At 40.5% G+C, this 16,163-nt stretch overlaps 1 protein-coding gene across 1 annotated transcript in view; it reads right to left on the bottom strand.

The window, feature by feature from the left end:
• Nucleotides 1-4,671: 4,671 nt before the first annotated feature.
• The window catches only part of LOC119653102 (disintegrin and metalloproteinase domain-containing protein 9), a 93,971-nt gene continuing 82,479 nt past the window's right edge, over nucleotides 4,672-16,163 (bottom strand). Inside the window, exon 10 of the mRNA XM_038057617.1 lies at nucleotides 4,672-6,953. Within this exon, the coding sequence (XP_037913545.1) occupies nucleotides 4,901-6,953 (2,053 nt within the window). The 3' untranslated portion in view covers nucleotides 4,672-4,900. The remainder of the gene's footprint in view (nucleotides 6,954-16,163) is intronic.

The raw sequence follows: 16,163 nt of genomic DNA, 5'->3' as shown, positions 1-16,163 counted from the left end.
CGCCCTTGTAAGAAATCTCAAAACTAAGACCAGCTTCGCAAAGTACTAATCGAGACCTTTCATTTGATATGCAACATGACTATATTCGGTAAAAAACAGTTTTACACCCCCCTTTCGCATGTATGGGGACCCCCCTAAATCTCAATGTAGAAGGATATCACTCACTGCATGTCTGGGCGTTCACAGTTTCCACCTTCTCACCAAATTTCGTGTCAATCGGTATAACCGTTTCTGAAAAAAGTGCATGTGACACACAGGCAAACATTGAACCGATTTTAATATCGAAGTTTTAACCGGCCCAAGGGTCGAATTCCGCTCAGTGCAAATCCATTTTGTTTGCGACCTGTGAATACGTTTTATCACCGCCCAAGTAAAGATGCGAGTGAAGTTTCTTGTTCACTCGCATTCGGGCATTATTTCCAAAGCCGTGGAAACATTGTCCTTACGCATTAACTGCATTCCCCCCGCATTGTCTCTATAACTTTCACGCTGGCATATGTAAATCAATTATTGCATTAATTTAATGTCACACTTTTAAAATGCAAAATATATTTGAAGCAATCGATGGAGACAGATGTTCATCAACATTCATCATCATCAACGGCGCAACAACCGGTATCCGGTCTAGGCCTGCCTTAATAAGGAACTCCAGACATCCCGGTTTTGCGCCGAGGTCCACCAATTCGATATCCCTAAAAGCTGTCTGGCGTCCTGGCCCACGCCATCGCTCCATCTTAGGCAGGGTCTGCCTCGTCTTCTTTTCCTACCATAGATATTGCCCTTATAGACTTTCCGGGTGGGATCATCTTCATCCATACGGATTAAGTGACCCGCCCACCGTAACCTATTGAGCCGGATTTTATCCACAACCGGACGGTCATGGTATCGCTCATAGATTTCGTCATTGTGTAGGCTACGGAATCGTCCATCCTCATGTAGGGGGCCAAAAATTCTTCGGAGGATTCTTCTCTCGAACGCGGCCAAGAGTTCGCAATTTTTCTTGCTAAGAACCCAAGTTTCCGAGGAATACATGAGGACTGGCAAGATCATAGTCTTGTACAGTAAGAGCTTTGACCCTATGGTGAGACGTTTCGAGCGGAACAGTCTTTGTAAGCTGAAGTAGGCTCTGTTGGCTGACAACAACCGTGCGCGGATTTCATCATCGTAGTTGTTATCGGTTGTGATTTTCGACCCTAGATAGGAGAAATTGTCAACGGTCTCAAAGTTGTATTCCCCTATCCTTATTCTTGTTCGTGCTTGTGTTTGACCAGTGCGGTTTGATGTTGTTGGTTGATTCGTCTTCGGTGCTGACGTTGCCACCATGTATTTTGTCTTGCCTTCATTGATGTGCAGCCCAAGATCTCGCGCCGCCTGCTCGATCTGGATGAAGGCAGTTTGAACGTCTCGGGTGGTTCTTCCCATGATGTCGATATCGTCAGCATAGGCCAGTAGTTGGGTGGACTTGAAGAGGATCGTACCTCTAGCATTCACCTCAGCATCACGGATCACCTTCTCGAGGGCCAGGTTAAAGAGGACGCATGATAGCGCATCCCCTTGTCGTAGACCGTTGTTGATGTCGAATGGTCTTGAGAGTGATCCTGCTGCTTTTATCTGGCCTCGCACATTGGTCAGGGTCAGCCTAGTCAGTCTTATTAATTTCGTCGGGATACCGAATTCCCTCATGGCCGTGTACAGTTTTACCCTGGCTATGCTATCATAGGCGGCTTTAAAGTCGATGAACAGGTGGTGCAACTGTTGTCCATATTCCAACAGTTTTTCCATCGCCTGCCGCAGAGAGAAAATCTGATCTGTTGCTGATTTGCCTGGAGTGAAGCCTCTTTGGTATGGGCCAATGATGTTCTGGGCGTATGGGGCTATCCGGCCTAGCAAGATAGCGGAGAATATCTTATAGATGGTACTCAGCAACGTGATACCTCTATAATTGCTGCACTGTGTGATATCTCCCTTTTTATGTATGAGACAGATTATGCCTCGTTGCCAATCGTCAGGCATTGATTCGCTGTCCCATACCTTGAGCACAAGTTGATGAACCACTTGGTGTAACTGGTCGCCTCCATATTTAACCAATTCGGCTGTAATTCCATCGGCTCCTGGCGACTTATGATTTTTTAGCCTATGGATTGCACGGACTGTTTCTCCTAAACTTGGTGGTGGCAGTATTTGTCCGTCGTCTTCAGTTGGCGGGACCTCCAACTCGCCGATGTTCTGGTTGTTCAGTAGCTCATCAAAGTACTCGACCCATCGCTCTAATATGCCCATTCTGTCGGAAATCAGATTTCCCTCTTTGTCTCGGCAGGATGAGCATCTAGGTGTATAAGGCTTCATCCTGCTGACTTGTTGGTAAAACTTCCGCGCCTGGTGCGGTTGCTCCCTGTACTTTTCTAGTTCACAGACTTGTTGGTTCTCCCAGGCTTCCTTTTTCCGTCTGTGAAGTCGCTTCTCCGCTCGACGGAGTTCGTGATAAGTCTCTGCGCGTGCCCGCGTTCTTTGAGAATGCAACATTACTCGGTATGCGGCATTCTTCCGTTCCGTTGCTAGCTTACATTCATCGTCAAATCCTCAACTCAAATCATCAACATTACAAGACTATTATTCTACTTAGTATAATTAACATGCGATAAACATCTTATTGGATGGGTTTTTATCAAGAAAACTTGACCGTATTCGGGAGAAGAATCCTCTGAACAATTTTTGGCCCCCTACATGAGGATGGACGATTCCGTAGCCTACACAATGACGAAATCTATGAGCGATACCATGACCGTCCGGTTGTGGATAAAATCCGGCTCAACAGGTTACGGTGGGTGGGTCACCTAATCTGTATGGATGAGGGTGATCCAGCAGGGAAAGTCTATAAGGGCAGTATCTATGGTAGTTAGGCAGTTCTAGATCGGATACTGGTTGTTGCACCGTTAATGATGATGAAACAACACCTTTCTTTTCGGGGACGTTGTACTTGCCAAATTTGCTATATAGCTTGCTATCATTATTGCTGAAACATAGGGTATATTAACAACAGTTTCCCACTTTTATGTTAAGAACTGATTACTTAAAAGTAGAAAGTAACGTACGCGTAGATAAGATTCAAATTGCTCGCCCCGAAACGTCACTTAAAGTGTGAGCCATTCAGCACGTTTTCTGTTCCGCCTTGTGAGAATTCAAAATTTAAATCATTATAATCAATAAATGAGCGTTCCAAATTGTTTTTTTTTTTCAACGGATATGGTAATTGGGCAGGTAAAACTACTATTTCGGCGTAAAAAAACATATAGTTATTTTCTAACGCGGAGAGTCTATTAGATGTTTTTAATTGTTATGGACATCGTCACACGCGCATCTAGCTTTATCCAGATGTTTTCTTAGGCTGATCTAGAGTGATTTGTTCAAAAATGGGATTATCGCTTCATGCAACACGGTGTCAGATTGAATCTGAGTGAAATAGAACTTTTGACGAGCGATCTTAATGAAATACGCACTATCAGTATCAATGGCAGTAACTCGCCAAGAATTGAGCTATTTAAATATCTCGGGCCAGCCAATGTTGAAATGTGTTATGAAATTGCTTCACCCATTAGCGCAAACTGGGTGAAGTTGTGTTGCGCAATCGTATCAATGAACATCTCAAATCGAAAATTTACCGCAGTGTCGTACGCCCTGCAGGCCTCTATGGTTCTTAGTGTTGGCCAAATATAAGAGACAATGAACGGCGCCTCGCGGTAATGGGGACGAAGATGTTGTGTTGAAACATTGGCGCAACACGCCACATCCGAAATGAGGATATCCGCAATTGATATGGGGCTGTACCAATCGTGAAAAAGTTGCGGGAGACATCTCCGACGGTATGATTCTGTAATGCCCGCTAGCGGGAATCCACTCGCCAAGATTGGTCTAAATATTGAAGTCGATGGGAAACAATCGGCCGGCCGGCCGAAACAATGGTGGCTTGAGAAAAAAAGGAGCAACTGATCAACACGAGTTGACCTTGCTTCTGAACGGGACAGAGGTTGAAGAGGAAGGAAAAATTAAATTTAATTTAAATTTAATTTTTTAATTAAATTAAGAATTGTCTTGGTTCATTCCGCTCAAGAAGGCAGCAAATGGCTGCCAAAATACCCATACGGTTATAAATAAATTTCTGTTGACTATAAGGAAGATGGATTTTTTTGCAGGTTTTGAGTTCTCATTCGATATTTTGATGAACTTCAAAATTCCATTGAATATGGTTCACTGGCTTTCGAGAAATTATCAAAAGATGGGTGAAGCTGAAAGCATTCGCGGCAGTGTATATAGCGAATCAGTTCGCGTAGTTTATTTTTGAGATGACTAGCGTAATTGCTACTTTTGTTTGAATCGTCTGCATGTCGGTAAACCGTGAACAGTAAAGATTTGCTATTTTTCGGGTTTCTTTGATAGCTCTGCTTTCATGAGTGCAAAGCATACTACGAATAGTATCCGACTTGGAGTTGGCTCGATCCTCTCTTGTTGCCGGTTGAGTCCAAGTGGACGTGCCTGACAAAGGTTGTTTCGGGTTATTCAAATAAAAAAATTATATAACTTTTAATGTTTACATGGGCTTTACGGTGGCCGTGAGCGACCATAACGGTTTTTGCGAGCCCATAGTTCTTTGCAATTGATTTAAACAATTAAACGTAAGAATATCCAAATTTATTAAAAAAATCATACAAAAACAAAAGGTTTAAGCATTTCGAAATAATCTCATAAAATTGTGCTAGTTTTGGAAAATCATTTATTCGCGCGTGTATGATATATGTATAAATATAGGTGTTAAATTTACATTTATTCTATATATATGAATATATACAATTTAACAATAAAACATAGTCAAGAGTCTTTTAAGAATTCGTTTAACTAAAGGACATTACGCAGAAGCGGTATTATTTGGTTTAGAACTGGACGAGGAATTACTATTACTTGTTGCGAAGCGAACATTTGTTGTTGCATTGTCTAACTTATTGTTCTTCGTTTCGAACCTATTAACCACGGATGAGGAAACATTCGGCTGCCTATCGGCAGACGAATGCAAATCACTTAGTTTTCGTTTGTTCACGGAGGTATTTGTTTTTGCCGGCCCTGACGCTGATGTCGATGACGGCGTGAAGCTTTTCACCCTCTTGCTGATTGTGGCAGGTTTAGTACTCGCACCACTAGTGGAGTCTGAAGCCGCAGGTGACGACCTACCGGCACTAGACACTTTATTATTATTACTACTATTACTACTACTAATTTTATTTCCTAATTTAGGTTTCGCATTATTCTCCCACAACTCTGCGCGTTGTGAAACTAAATTTTTCTTGCCGCCAGGAACGGATGCTGTTGAGGTCGACTCCGGTTTTTGCGGGGGCTTTGAAGTGGACGAAGTCGATTTTCGTGTGGACTTTGTTAACTGTGTGTTAGTGGAGGGTTTGCTGTTTGGTTGCGATCCGTGAGTTGATGTAGGTTTATTAGTGACTGATAAACTCAACTCAGGCTTCGACTTTGCACTGGTTGTGGAGGGTTCTTTTGATTTTGGAACGTTTCCACTGCTGGGTGTGTTCAGCGGCCGCTCAGCCTTAAAACTACTGAATGAATTGGGCTTCAACTTCCCGACAGAATCAGGTATGTTCGGAGCAACGCGAGCTACTGGCGTTCTTACGTTCTCATTTATTTGGATAACATTATTTGCTGAATTGTTATTTGAAGAACCCGTCTCTGGTAATATACCTCCCGCCGGTCTTGTTGTTTGCACATTTGCATTCGAATAAAGAGTTGGGCCATTTTTCTTCTCAATTTCACTAACGATTTCATTAAGTAGTCCCATACTATCATTACTTCCCGCATTGGGATTGGAGGCAAGTGCCTCCTTGTTATTTATCACTTCGTCTATATCTGCATAAATATTGTCTGATTCACTGGACGACGTATCATTTATTTCAGCGATTGCTTTTTTTACAAAGTTCGCATTTGTTCCCGTTAAATCGGTTTTAACAGTTCCCGATGGCTTCAATGTAGTCGGCACAGGCGGCCGAGGCGGCGGACTTTTAGGTCGCAGTCCCACTACACTTTTTGGCCTAACAGTGCCCGGCTGACGCATGGATCCAAACGTTTGTACGTTTGACTTTCGATCGAAAGAGGATGGATCCCGCATACTTTGCGTTCGTTGAACAAGATTAGTTTGATCAGGCTCTGGCACCTGCAACTCGTTGTCTACTATCGGAATTGGAGAGGATATTTTTATATCTTTCAATTTTTCTCGATTTATCATTGGTTTTGCTTTGAAGGATTGCTTGGCGTTTACCGAGGAATTGGATTTTTTGTCGTTTTTCAAAAACGATGCTATTCGCTTAATGGTTCCTTCTTTTGAATCTTTATTTGGTGCCGTATTAGAATCTGATTGGAATTTTACCTGTGGCGGAGGCTTCGGAATTATCATTTGGGACGTATTGTCATTGTTAGGAATTTGCTTCACAGATTCCAACTCTTTTGCAGTGCATGTGGACGCCTTCAGAACGGGGTCTGAAATTAATGGACGAGCAGTGTTAAAACCTGCATTTGGCGGCGGAAGGGCTGGTGCTTTCATCGAATTCACATTGGGATCAGTATTTTCATTATCATTTCTTTCCACACTTGAAGGCGGCCGCTTTGGTACAGGTGGTGCGGCGCGGAAAGGCACAGAACCGGCTTGTTTCGAGGGATCCGGTGGTTTTGCCACTGGATGCACCAGAGCTACTTTCGCACCAGTGTTGTTTGAAATATTTGTCGAGTTTGGTAACGGTTTGAGAGTGAACCCTTTGAATTTACCGAACATGGAATTATGCAAGAAAGCATTGTCGTCAGTCGGTGATTTAAGTAGTGCTGAGTTCATATCATCCGTACTTGGATTAGATGGCGGCATTCTTTGCGATGTAGGGCTTGTCTTCAAAGTAACCTTAGTACTGGAATGTGAAAAGATAGCGAAAAATATTTAGTTGCTTTTAGTCAATCGATATTCCCGCTATAAACAAACAGAAATTCAATGCTTACGCAAGCAGCAACAACCGATACAGGAAAATTAGGTATGTTAAACTATTAATGTAAGAAGAAAACTACAAAGATGAAGAAGTTTTAAAAATATTAATAACATAATAAAGCCCCAAGTCAATATGAGTGCTAGACATTCCATGGCATTTAACGTTCGTTTTCTCAACAAAATGTAATGCAAGTGTGTTGGGGGTTTACCAAAAAAAAATTCACAATAGAGAAAAACATTGAACATTCAAATTGTTACATTTAAATAATAGTAATGACTTATAATGTAGGCTGAATTCGTGCTCGATTAACGGGTAACAGATGAAAAAATTGAAAACTGGTTAGACAACTTTTAAAAACTTGACTACCCAAAATTTACTCGCGGAGATTGTGATACATCCCACATTATCACCAAATCATGGCACTGTTGAAATAATTAAGACAACCTTTATTTCACGACTTAGGTAGATGGTGTATTTGAAATTCAAGGAAAGAACGACAAGGATAAAATGTATGCTAATAAAAAATCATTTGAAAAATTGAATTTTTTGAAACAAGGTTGAGAAGATTTATGTAACAAGTGAGAATTACTTTTATGTGCCGTTACAGCTACTCTCGATCCAATTCTTATAAATGTAGGAGGGGTTATAAATATTCGGCGTTGTTTGAATCTTCTAATTGGTCGGGGATAAAAAAAAACTAAGTATACTCCGAATATTGCTTAATAGTAGCAAAAATTCTTGCGAAGGTGTCATCCAAGTAAAAAAAGGATATTTAACAGATCACCCAAAAAGAAATCTGGAAGCAGGCAAAGTGGAAACGCCACCTTCCCGTGGTGTCTGGCGGAAAGCGCTAACGACGCTCATAGCGAGTACGAGACACAAATATGTGAGGGATGACCCCTCTCGCAATCCACAAAATAAAATTTCCAAGCAGCGAAGTTATGAACATCAAATGACACACAATCTTTAAAAGCGAGAAATTTACGCGAAAGACAAAAATTGGAATGAGAGATTTGAACCATGACCTTCCGTACGACAGCATTATGCTCTAACCACTCAGCTATCATCATGGTTGAGGATTTTAACGCCCGAATTGGAAAGAATCCGCACCAAGGGACATACAGAGAACGAGGCCAATAATAACAGTAAGGATATGATAGTGAGCTCTATTTGCTTCTCACATTAGCGCATATATGAAAGAAGCATCTCCAGATGGCCGAACTTAAACCAAATCGACCATGTGCTTACTTAGAAAAGTTGGGTTTTTAATATATTCTATGTTTGTACATGTCAAGGAGCAAATTGCGACTCTGATGTCGCATGGCAACACTGTATGAAAGTAAAGCCAGTCTCATTAAGAGACTCAACTTTGATAGATATCAAAGTGAACCACTTTCGACTTGACATGAGAAATAAACCCGTCAATGATATGTGGATAAAAGTAAGAGAAAAGAATAAAGATTCGGTTACAACCAGAAATAAGTGTGTGTAGACATGATGGCGGTAGCATCATCAGCGGAAAGGAAAAGGTGAACTAATATTGAGCATCATACTTTGCAGATCTCCTCAACCAGAGGGACATCTCACTGCTTTGTTCGACTTACAAAATATTCACTAAAATCCTGGGAAACGCGCTCAAACCCTACGCGGAGAAAGTTGCAGCAGCGCGTAGCAGGATATCTTCAAAGATGGGCTTTCAACAATAGACGAACTCTTCATCGTGAAACAAGTGGTCGAGAAGAGTTGTATTGGTTGCAAAATAGTCTCAACTTTGTCATCTCAGCAAAACTAATTCCTCTCATAGACGCAATCATGACGGGCTCAGCTTCGCGCCAATTCTAAACCACCTGACAGATCTATTGATGGACTGGCCCAACGCCCTTTAATTTGGGCCTTAAACACGCAATCATACGCCGACAATATCAATATCTTATCGTGTTTTCTCGTCAGTGCCAAAGACACCTTTGATACAGCGAAGAAGATAAGACTACGTTCAATTAATTAAGAAGCAACTAGAAAACATTGGCCAATTAGACAAAATATCACAATTGGTGAATACGAATCGAAGACCGTCAATAACTTAACATATTTGGTTGAACCCATGTAATAAAAAGGAGAATACAACTTGCAAATACGAAACTTTGACTTTAACTCAGGCTTCTGAAAATTTCTAAACGCCTTTGGAAGGAAGGTGTTAAGAAAAATCCTTGGAGCATTATGTTATATATGAACTAAGGTGATAAAATTGCGAAAGATTCACTGAGCTAGTCAATGAATGGGCAACTCGAGAATGCTCAAAAGGATATTCAAAAGGCAAATCAATGGCTCCAGACCAGCTGGGAAACTGAAAAAATCACGGAGGGACTCAACCCGCGTCTACAGTGCTTAATTTTAGGTATAAAGAATTGGTGGGTGGGGCCATTGAGCCGAAAGGCTTGGAAGCAATACATTTGCAAATCCAACGCTCGAAACGGGCTGTAGCGTTGCAAAGTAGAACAATTTCGACTTGGATGGTAGATTTAAAAGCAATTTTAATATAGGAAATAATGGGAAAGCGATGAAGGCACGTCGCAATTAGTTGGAAACAAGAGTCAGTAAAGAGACGTTCCTTGACAAAAATCGTTCCATTTCGTTAAAGAACTTCGTGAATGAAAGTGTTATTAATTTAAAGTTAAAATAAAAATAACATTTATATCAACAATTAATAAAATTATTGAAGTTGTGCCCTCTACCCTTATTTTATTAAGGCGTTAAGAATAATAACAAGTGATGCACAGCAACATACCATTAGGGTGACTGTAACATAGGTCCTTGAAAATCATCTGAAACTCAAGGCGAGAAAAAATACTAAACAAACATAGTTTGCAAAGGACACCTGTATCAGCCAGAGACATGTTAAATATTGAACTTTCTTTTGTGAAAGCACAGAGCAAATAAACTTGCTCTAAACAGATTCAATTGCATGACAACCTCAATAATGGGCGGCTAGTTTCTATGGGCAAATCAACAATATAAAATAATTTCAAATCGTCTGCATAGCGAATACCGGGACAAGTAAATAAGGAAGAGATCATTAATGAGAAAAAGAATCAAAATGGATCATTTGTGGAACCCTGGGGAATTCCAAATGAGGGAAAAAGGAGTTGATATGCAGTTTGTAGCGTTGAACTCTAAGCCAAAATATCGATATTTGCAAATGAATACAAAAGGATTGTCTCTAATCAAGAAAACAATCTTTTCGTTTCAATTGATATGCATTTGTTGATGGGGATCCTACTTAATCTACCACTTAGATAAGAAAATCATTGAAAATTTTTGAGCTTTGGAGAAGTCGGTGTAAACTGTGTGCACGCCTTTTCTTTCATTCAAAGATTTAGAGACAAAGTTGGTAAAATTCAGCAAGTTAGTTGCGATCGAGTGGCTCCTTGGACGTTAAATTGTAGGTGAACGAGGAAGTGAACACTGATCCCTAGAAACGAGGGAATGATATGTTTGAGAAGGACAAATAGGCAAGAAGAGGTTGGATATTCAATTGAGGGAAAATTTAAGTTTCCATAGAGGATGAAAAGCTAGTGTAGAGAACATCTGCCAGTGTACCAAGAAATTCTTCTATCAGAAAAGCTGGACTGTGGACCGGTACTGTTAAGCCACTTTCAATGAGGCAGATGATATCGTGCATTCCGGACGCGGGAAGTATCCATAACTCTCCCTTCAACAAAAAAATCACTTCGGCCTGGCTTAGGTCTGAACTTATCACGGATGTTACTTGAATATAATTCGTACCCATTACGTGTTTGCGATTATATTTAAATGGAGCGATTACCATTTGTCGTTACTTTCGGTCACGCTGCTCCCGGGGCAGAGGTGAGGCAGCGTCTGAGTAGCCTCTGCCCTGGACGAAACCGTCAGCCCACTTTTTCGTTCTGTATTCGTTTATAAAGTGGATTGGAAACATAGAAAGGTACAGATCGTTTGCATATAGAAAACAAAGACCGGAAAAATGAAAACAAAAATAATGCAAGGACCAAAGCCTAAGAATAAGAAACACATGAGGAAAGGAAAAACTAACAAACGAGTCGTTAGAAAGTCATTCAAAAATGTTTGATTTATTCGTTTGATGAATTGTTTGATCTAAGTAAGATTATGCTTGGAACAAAACAAACTTAGAAGATTATTAAATTGATACGAATTGGAGACACGTTGGGTAAAACTGAGGTACTTCTAAATTTGATCGGGATTGGTAATTGAAAAATAGAGCATATTAACCAGCGCCCTACACACTGCTTTATGCAGATGATGTTTTCCTAGCATCTGATAGCAAAAATGATCTCGAGCAACTTGTTCAAAAATGGAATGATCGCCTCGTGCAACACGGTCTCAGATTGAGTTTAAACAAAACTGAATTTTAGACGACCGATCCCCATGAAACAGGCACAATCACTGTCAGCGGCAGTGATCTGCCCAGAACTGAGCGATTTAAATACCTCGGGTCAACGCTATCAGCCAATGGAGAACTGTGTTATGAAATTGCTTCACGCATTAACGCAACCTGGATGAAGTGGCGTTCCACAACTGGTGTCCTTTGTGATCGACGTATCAACGAACGTCTCAAAAAAATTTACCGCAATGTCGTACGTCCAGTCGCTCTCTATGGTTCTGAGTGTTGGCCGACCATAAAAGACAATGAACGGCGTCTTGCGGTAATGGAGACGAAGATGCTACGTTGGACTAGTGGCGTCACACGTTTAGATCACATCCGAAATGAGGATATCCGCGATCGTTATGGGGTTGCACCGATCGTGAAAAAGTTGCGAGAGAGGCGTCTTCGATGGTATGGTCACGCAATTCGTGCAAACGAGAATTCACTTGCCAAGATTGGTCTGAACATCGAAGTCGATGGAAAACGATCAAAAGGTAGACCTAAGCAACGGTGGCTTGATACGCTGGATGGGGATTTGAAAGCCTTGAGATTGCACCCAGATCAGGCATTCGATAGAGCCGAGAGAGTAGAGAGCAAGAAGTCAAATCAGAAGGTGCTCGTAACTAAGAACAGAAAGGACGACACATAATTACCGCGGGATCAAGAACATTCGGCAATGCACTGCAAAAATTGAATTGTAAATGGACGTCAAACTTGTTCATGATTTGCAGGCAGATGCGACTGCGTTCAGACAAGCCTGTGAGAAAAAGTGAGCCTGTGGAAAACAAGACCATCCATCGATATGGGAAAGGGAGATATTTCATAACCACTTTCTCTTCTGGCTTCGCAGGGCTAGAGCAGGACAATTGGAATTATATTCATCGGCATTGAGTGCTGGTATGAAGTCGATTAAAAAGTAATATAAAATGGAATCCATTCGGAAGGTAGAACGCTTTTCAGGGCTCATCGCTCGGTATCAAGAACGATTCAAATCTGCAACTTTCCAATCAAAGGTTGAAGCATCAAGAAGGGCTAATATCAAGTCGACTTACTATGTTCCATTCCTTCGATAGGAAACATAAAAGAGAATAAAAGGAAATACGAATACGAATAAATTCGTACGATGATTTTCTATGAATACGAACATATTCGTGAGAAAGTCGCTCAAAGACGTTTGATTGGTGCAGACAACAAAGTATGTACACATAAACACGAAAGATATTTTCAAACCTGAAGAATTGTTTTGTGACGAGAAAGCACTTAAAAGCAATGACATATTCTTCTTCCTCTGTGTGTTTTTGAGGTAAATGTCTGTGCGTGTTTCACCCATCAGACAGACAAATGTCTGTTTCAGATAAACGCCCGTTTCAGATAGTCTGTTTCTATATCAGACAAATGTTTAAGCCCGCAGATGAATGTCTGCTTCTGTAGCAGACAAATGTATGAGGTTGTCTCAGATATCAGACAATTTGTATTAGACAACCGGCAGACAGATGTCTGTGTCTGAAGGAAACAGGTGGTTGGGCAATTTACTCACGCAGTATGTGCATATAAATAATTGTCACTTACGAAATACACATAGACATCTGCCTGTCTGATGTCTAGACCCTAGAAGAAGAATAATGTCTTTGCTTTGCAATTCTTCAGGTTTGAAAATATCTTTCGATTTTATATTACATACTTTGTTATCTACACCTGCAACGCCTTTCCATTCTTGGATTGGATATCAAGTATGGTAGATGTGCATACGTATAACAGATCATTAAGCCGTTAATATTTACTTATCAGTCGAATATTACCATTTCCATACAAAAAAAAATCGAATTCGCTCCTGAAAATACAGGCATTCACCCAATAGAATTGATATTCGTACTCGTAAATACGAATACGGTTGTATTCATTTTCGAACGTGAGAATACAGACGTATTCGTACTTACTTGCGTAAATACCAAAATATTCATTTCTTATAATAATTCTTTCATAATTTCGTATTCATAGAAAATCATCGTACGAATTTATTGATATTCGTATTTATGAATACCAATATGCCCAACACTGATGTGGAGTAACAGCAGTGCCCATGGAAGCAGCAACAAGGGCAAACCAGGGATTTAAGGTCAACGAAGTGGCTCTTTGCTTGTGCATACGAGAAGAAAAAGGCGAATTCTCAGTGATAATTTATGTGGACGATAGGCTGGGCTGATAACAAGGACCAATGCCGAAGCACTAGCAAATTTTTTAGCGTGCTGAGAAAAGGGTAAATCAAAGGACTTTCGCAAAGAAGATGTTGAAAACACCATTCAATTTTTAGGCTCAGAAATTTTACAAGGAGTCATAGAAGGAACACACAAGCAGATTTTTCTATGAGTGGGTAGTCGCTAATGCACTTGATGGTTGGAACGACACCGGTCTTGGCCTACAGTGTCGATATCGCTACCAGCGCCCCAAAAATAGGGAATGTTGTACGAATCAAAAGAATTTTTGGATATTTTGTTGACACTGACAACTTCGCAATCCAATTGGCACAAATATTGGGAGTGCACGAAAATTGGACGATTAACTTCAATCACCGTCATCATTAACGTTAAGGCTATCTTATAGCTGAGTCAGAGATAGGCATGGCCACCGCATCGACGATAGAGGCCAAATTGTAACAGTGAATGAGGGAACCAAGAAAGTTATTTGGATGAAAAAAAAAACTTTGGTTAGCTAATTATCCATCCCAAGAGATTTTCAATCCTTCAAGTCAATAACGCAGCAGCAACTATACAACTAATACATATATTTACGCCTGAATAAATGGTTCATATTTTGACCAAGTTGTTAACCTGCTTAACGAAGTTCAATATTGCCCCATGCAGAGGAAAGATTGCTAATTTTTGGATCAAGGAAACTTCAAAGCAGGAAGATAACAACTAAACTACTGTTTCGCAATTTTCGTAGATGGTTTATTCCATCGTTGGTGTAGGTCAACTTCCAGTCAACTTTCCAGTTATTTCAAGCACATATGTAAGTTTATCCGACTACTTTAGAATCGCGAATATATGGATCCTGGATTAGAAAATACGCTACATGGCGTGGCTGATATCGGTAATTAATAATAATAATAATCGTTGGCGCAACAATCTAATCGGATCAGGGCCTTGAAGTGTGTTAGAGCACTTCATTCAAGACCGTAACGGTACAACAGGATTATAGTACCCTATAGGAGGCAATGTAGTCAGCATTTCGCTCGCCCGAGATTATTACCCTGATTTAATTCAGCTACTCATTCACAGCTGAGTCGACTGGTATCCGACGTCAAATTATGATGCAAATCTCACTGCCACCAGTGAGATTCGAACCGCGACCTTCGGTACGACCGCCTTGTGCTCTAACCACGCAGCTATCCGAACACAGACATTGGTAATTAGAAATGAAATATGCTGGAAAGTTGCTTGTACCGATTGTGACACTAGTCACTGGATGATCAAATTCAAGTTCTTATATAAAAAGCATACCGGGAGATTGCAAAACTGAAAGGAAGATGATATGAAAGAAGATAATATGATAAAACAAACATGCCCATCGAAAATATGTGACAAATGGTCAAAGCTGGCATCACAATTGTTGCAGAGGAGGTGATAGATGGATACTGGTGGCAGTCAAGGCGACGGCCTAACCCCAATTTTATACGATTTGGGTGATTCAGCAAATTAAATACTGTCTTATCCGGTCTACGTAACAACGGAAACAAAAAAAAAATATCACCTAAACATGATAGAGTCAATCAGATAAAATATGACAGTAGCGAACCTCAATTTAGAAAACGTAGCCAACGTTGTACATCTGTCTGAACGCAGCGAAATGAACGAAATCAAAAGAGGTACCTTACTTGCAAATAGGATGTATTATACAGCACTTTTCATAATAAGGAACAAAAATGCGTACAATGAAACAAAACTAACATTCTACAAGATAACAATAAGACGCGCTGGATGGTAACGAAACATTGACTCTCACTCAGGCATCAGAAAAACTAAAAAAGAGTCCTCAGAACAATTCTTGCACTCATGAGGAAAGAATCGTTATGGAGGATCCGGAACAAAAATGTTTTATGATCTTTTATAATCTGCAAGTTTCTACTTTCATTAAATTCAAAAGGCTGCAATAGGCTAGACACGAAGCGAAAGATGATAAATAATAAAAAAAAGGCCAAAGACCAGTCAGCAACTGATTCCTGTCCTGCGTGTCAAATACTTCTATGTGTTAAGGATAAGGCGTTAATGTATTTACTAACTGACGGGCAACAATGAATAGACGGCGATAGTACTTCGAGCAGATATCAACAGAATCAACTACTTCCGCAAGCGCTGTCGGGTTTTGGAGCAACTTCATCGAAGTCGAAGAGGGAATCAAGCGATTCCAACCGGGAAAAACAACAGCAGTTCAGCTCTGGAGATCGAAGAGCTAGAATTCAACACACTGCTCCAATAAGTTCTTTGAGTTACTGATGGGCAATACCACCTTTTTAATATTGTCGTCCGATTTGGTTATTATCCATACCATGAAGAATTTGTAGCGCATTTTTGACAAACGAATTCACAAAGTTATTGAAATTACCATGAACTAAAATGGGTTTGTTAAGAATTATGCAAATACTGTCGCATGCTACGCGGTTGTTTATGGAGAAATATCGTGAGCAACATCGGCTTCTTGAAATTGCTTTGATGTAT

Source organism: Hermetia illucens, chromosome 3, assembly GCF_905115235.1.
Source record: "Hermetia illucens chromosome 3, iHerIll2.2.curated.20191125, whole genome shotgun sequence".
Taxonomy (NCBI): domain Eukaryota; kingdom Metazoa; phylum Arthropoda; class Insecta; order Diptera; family Stratiomyidae; genus Hermetia; species Hermetia illucens.
The sequence above is the reverse complement of the archived record's forward strand: the minus strand, read 5'-3'. Positions and strand labels throughout refer to the sequence as shown.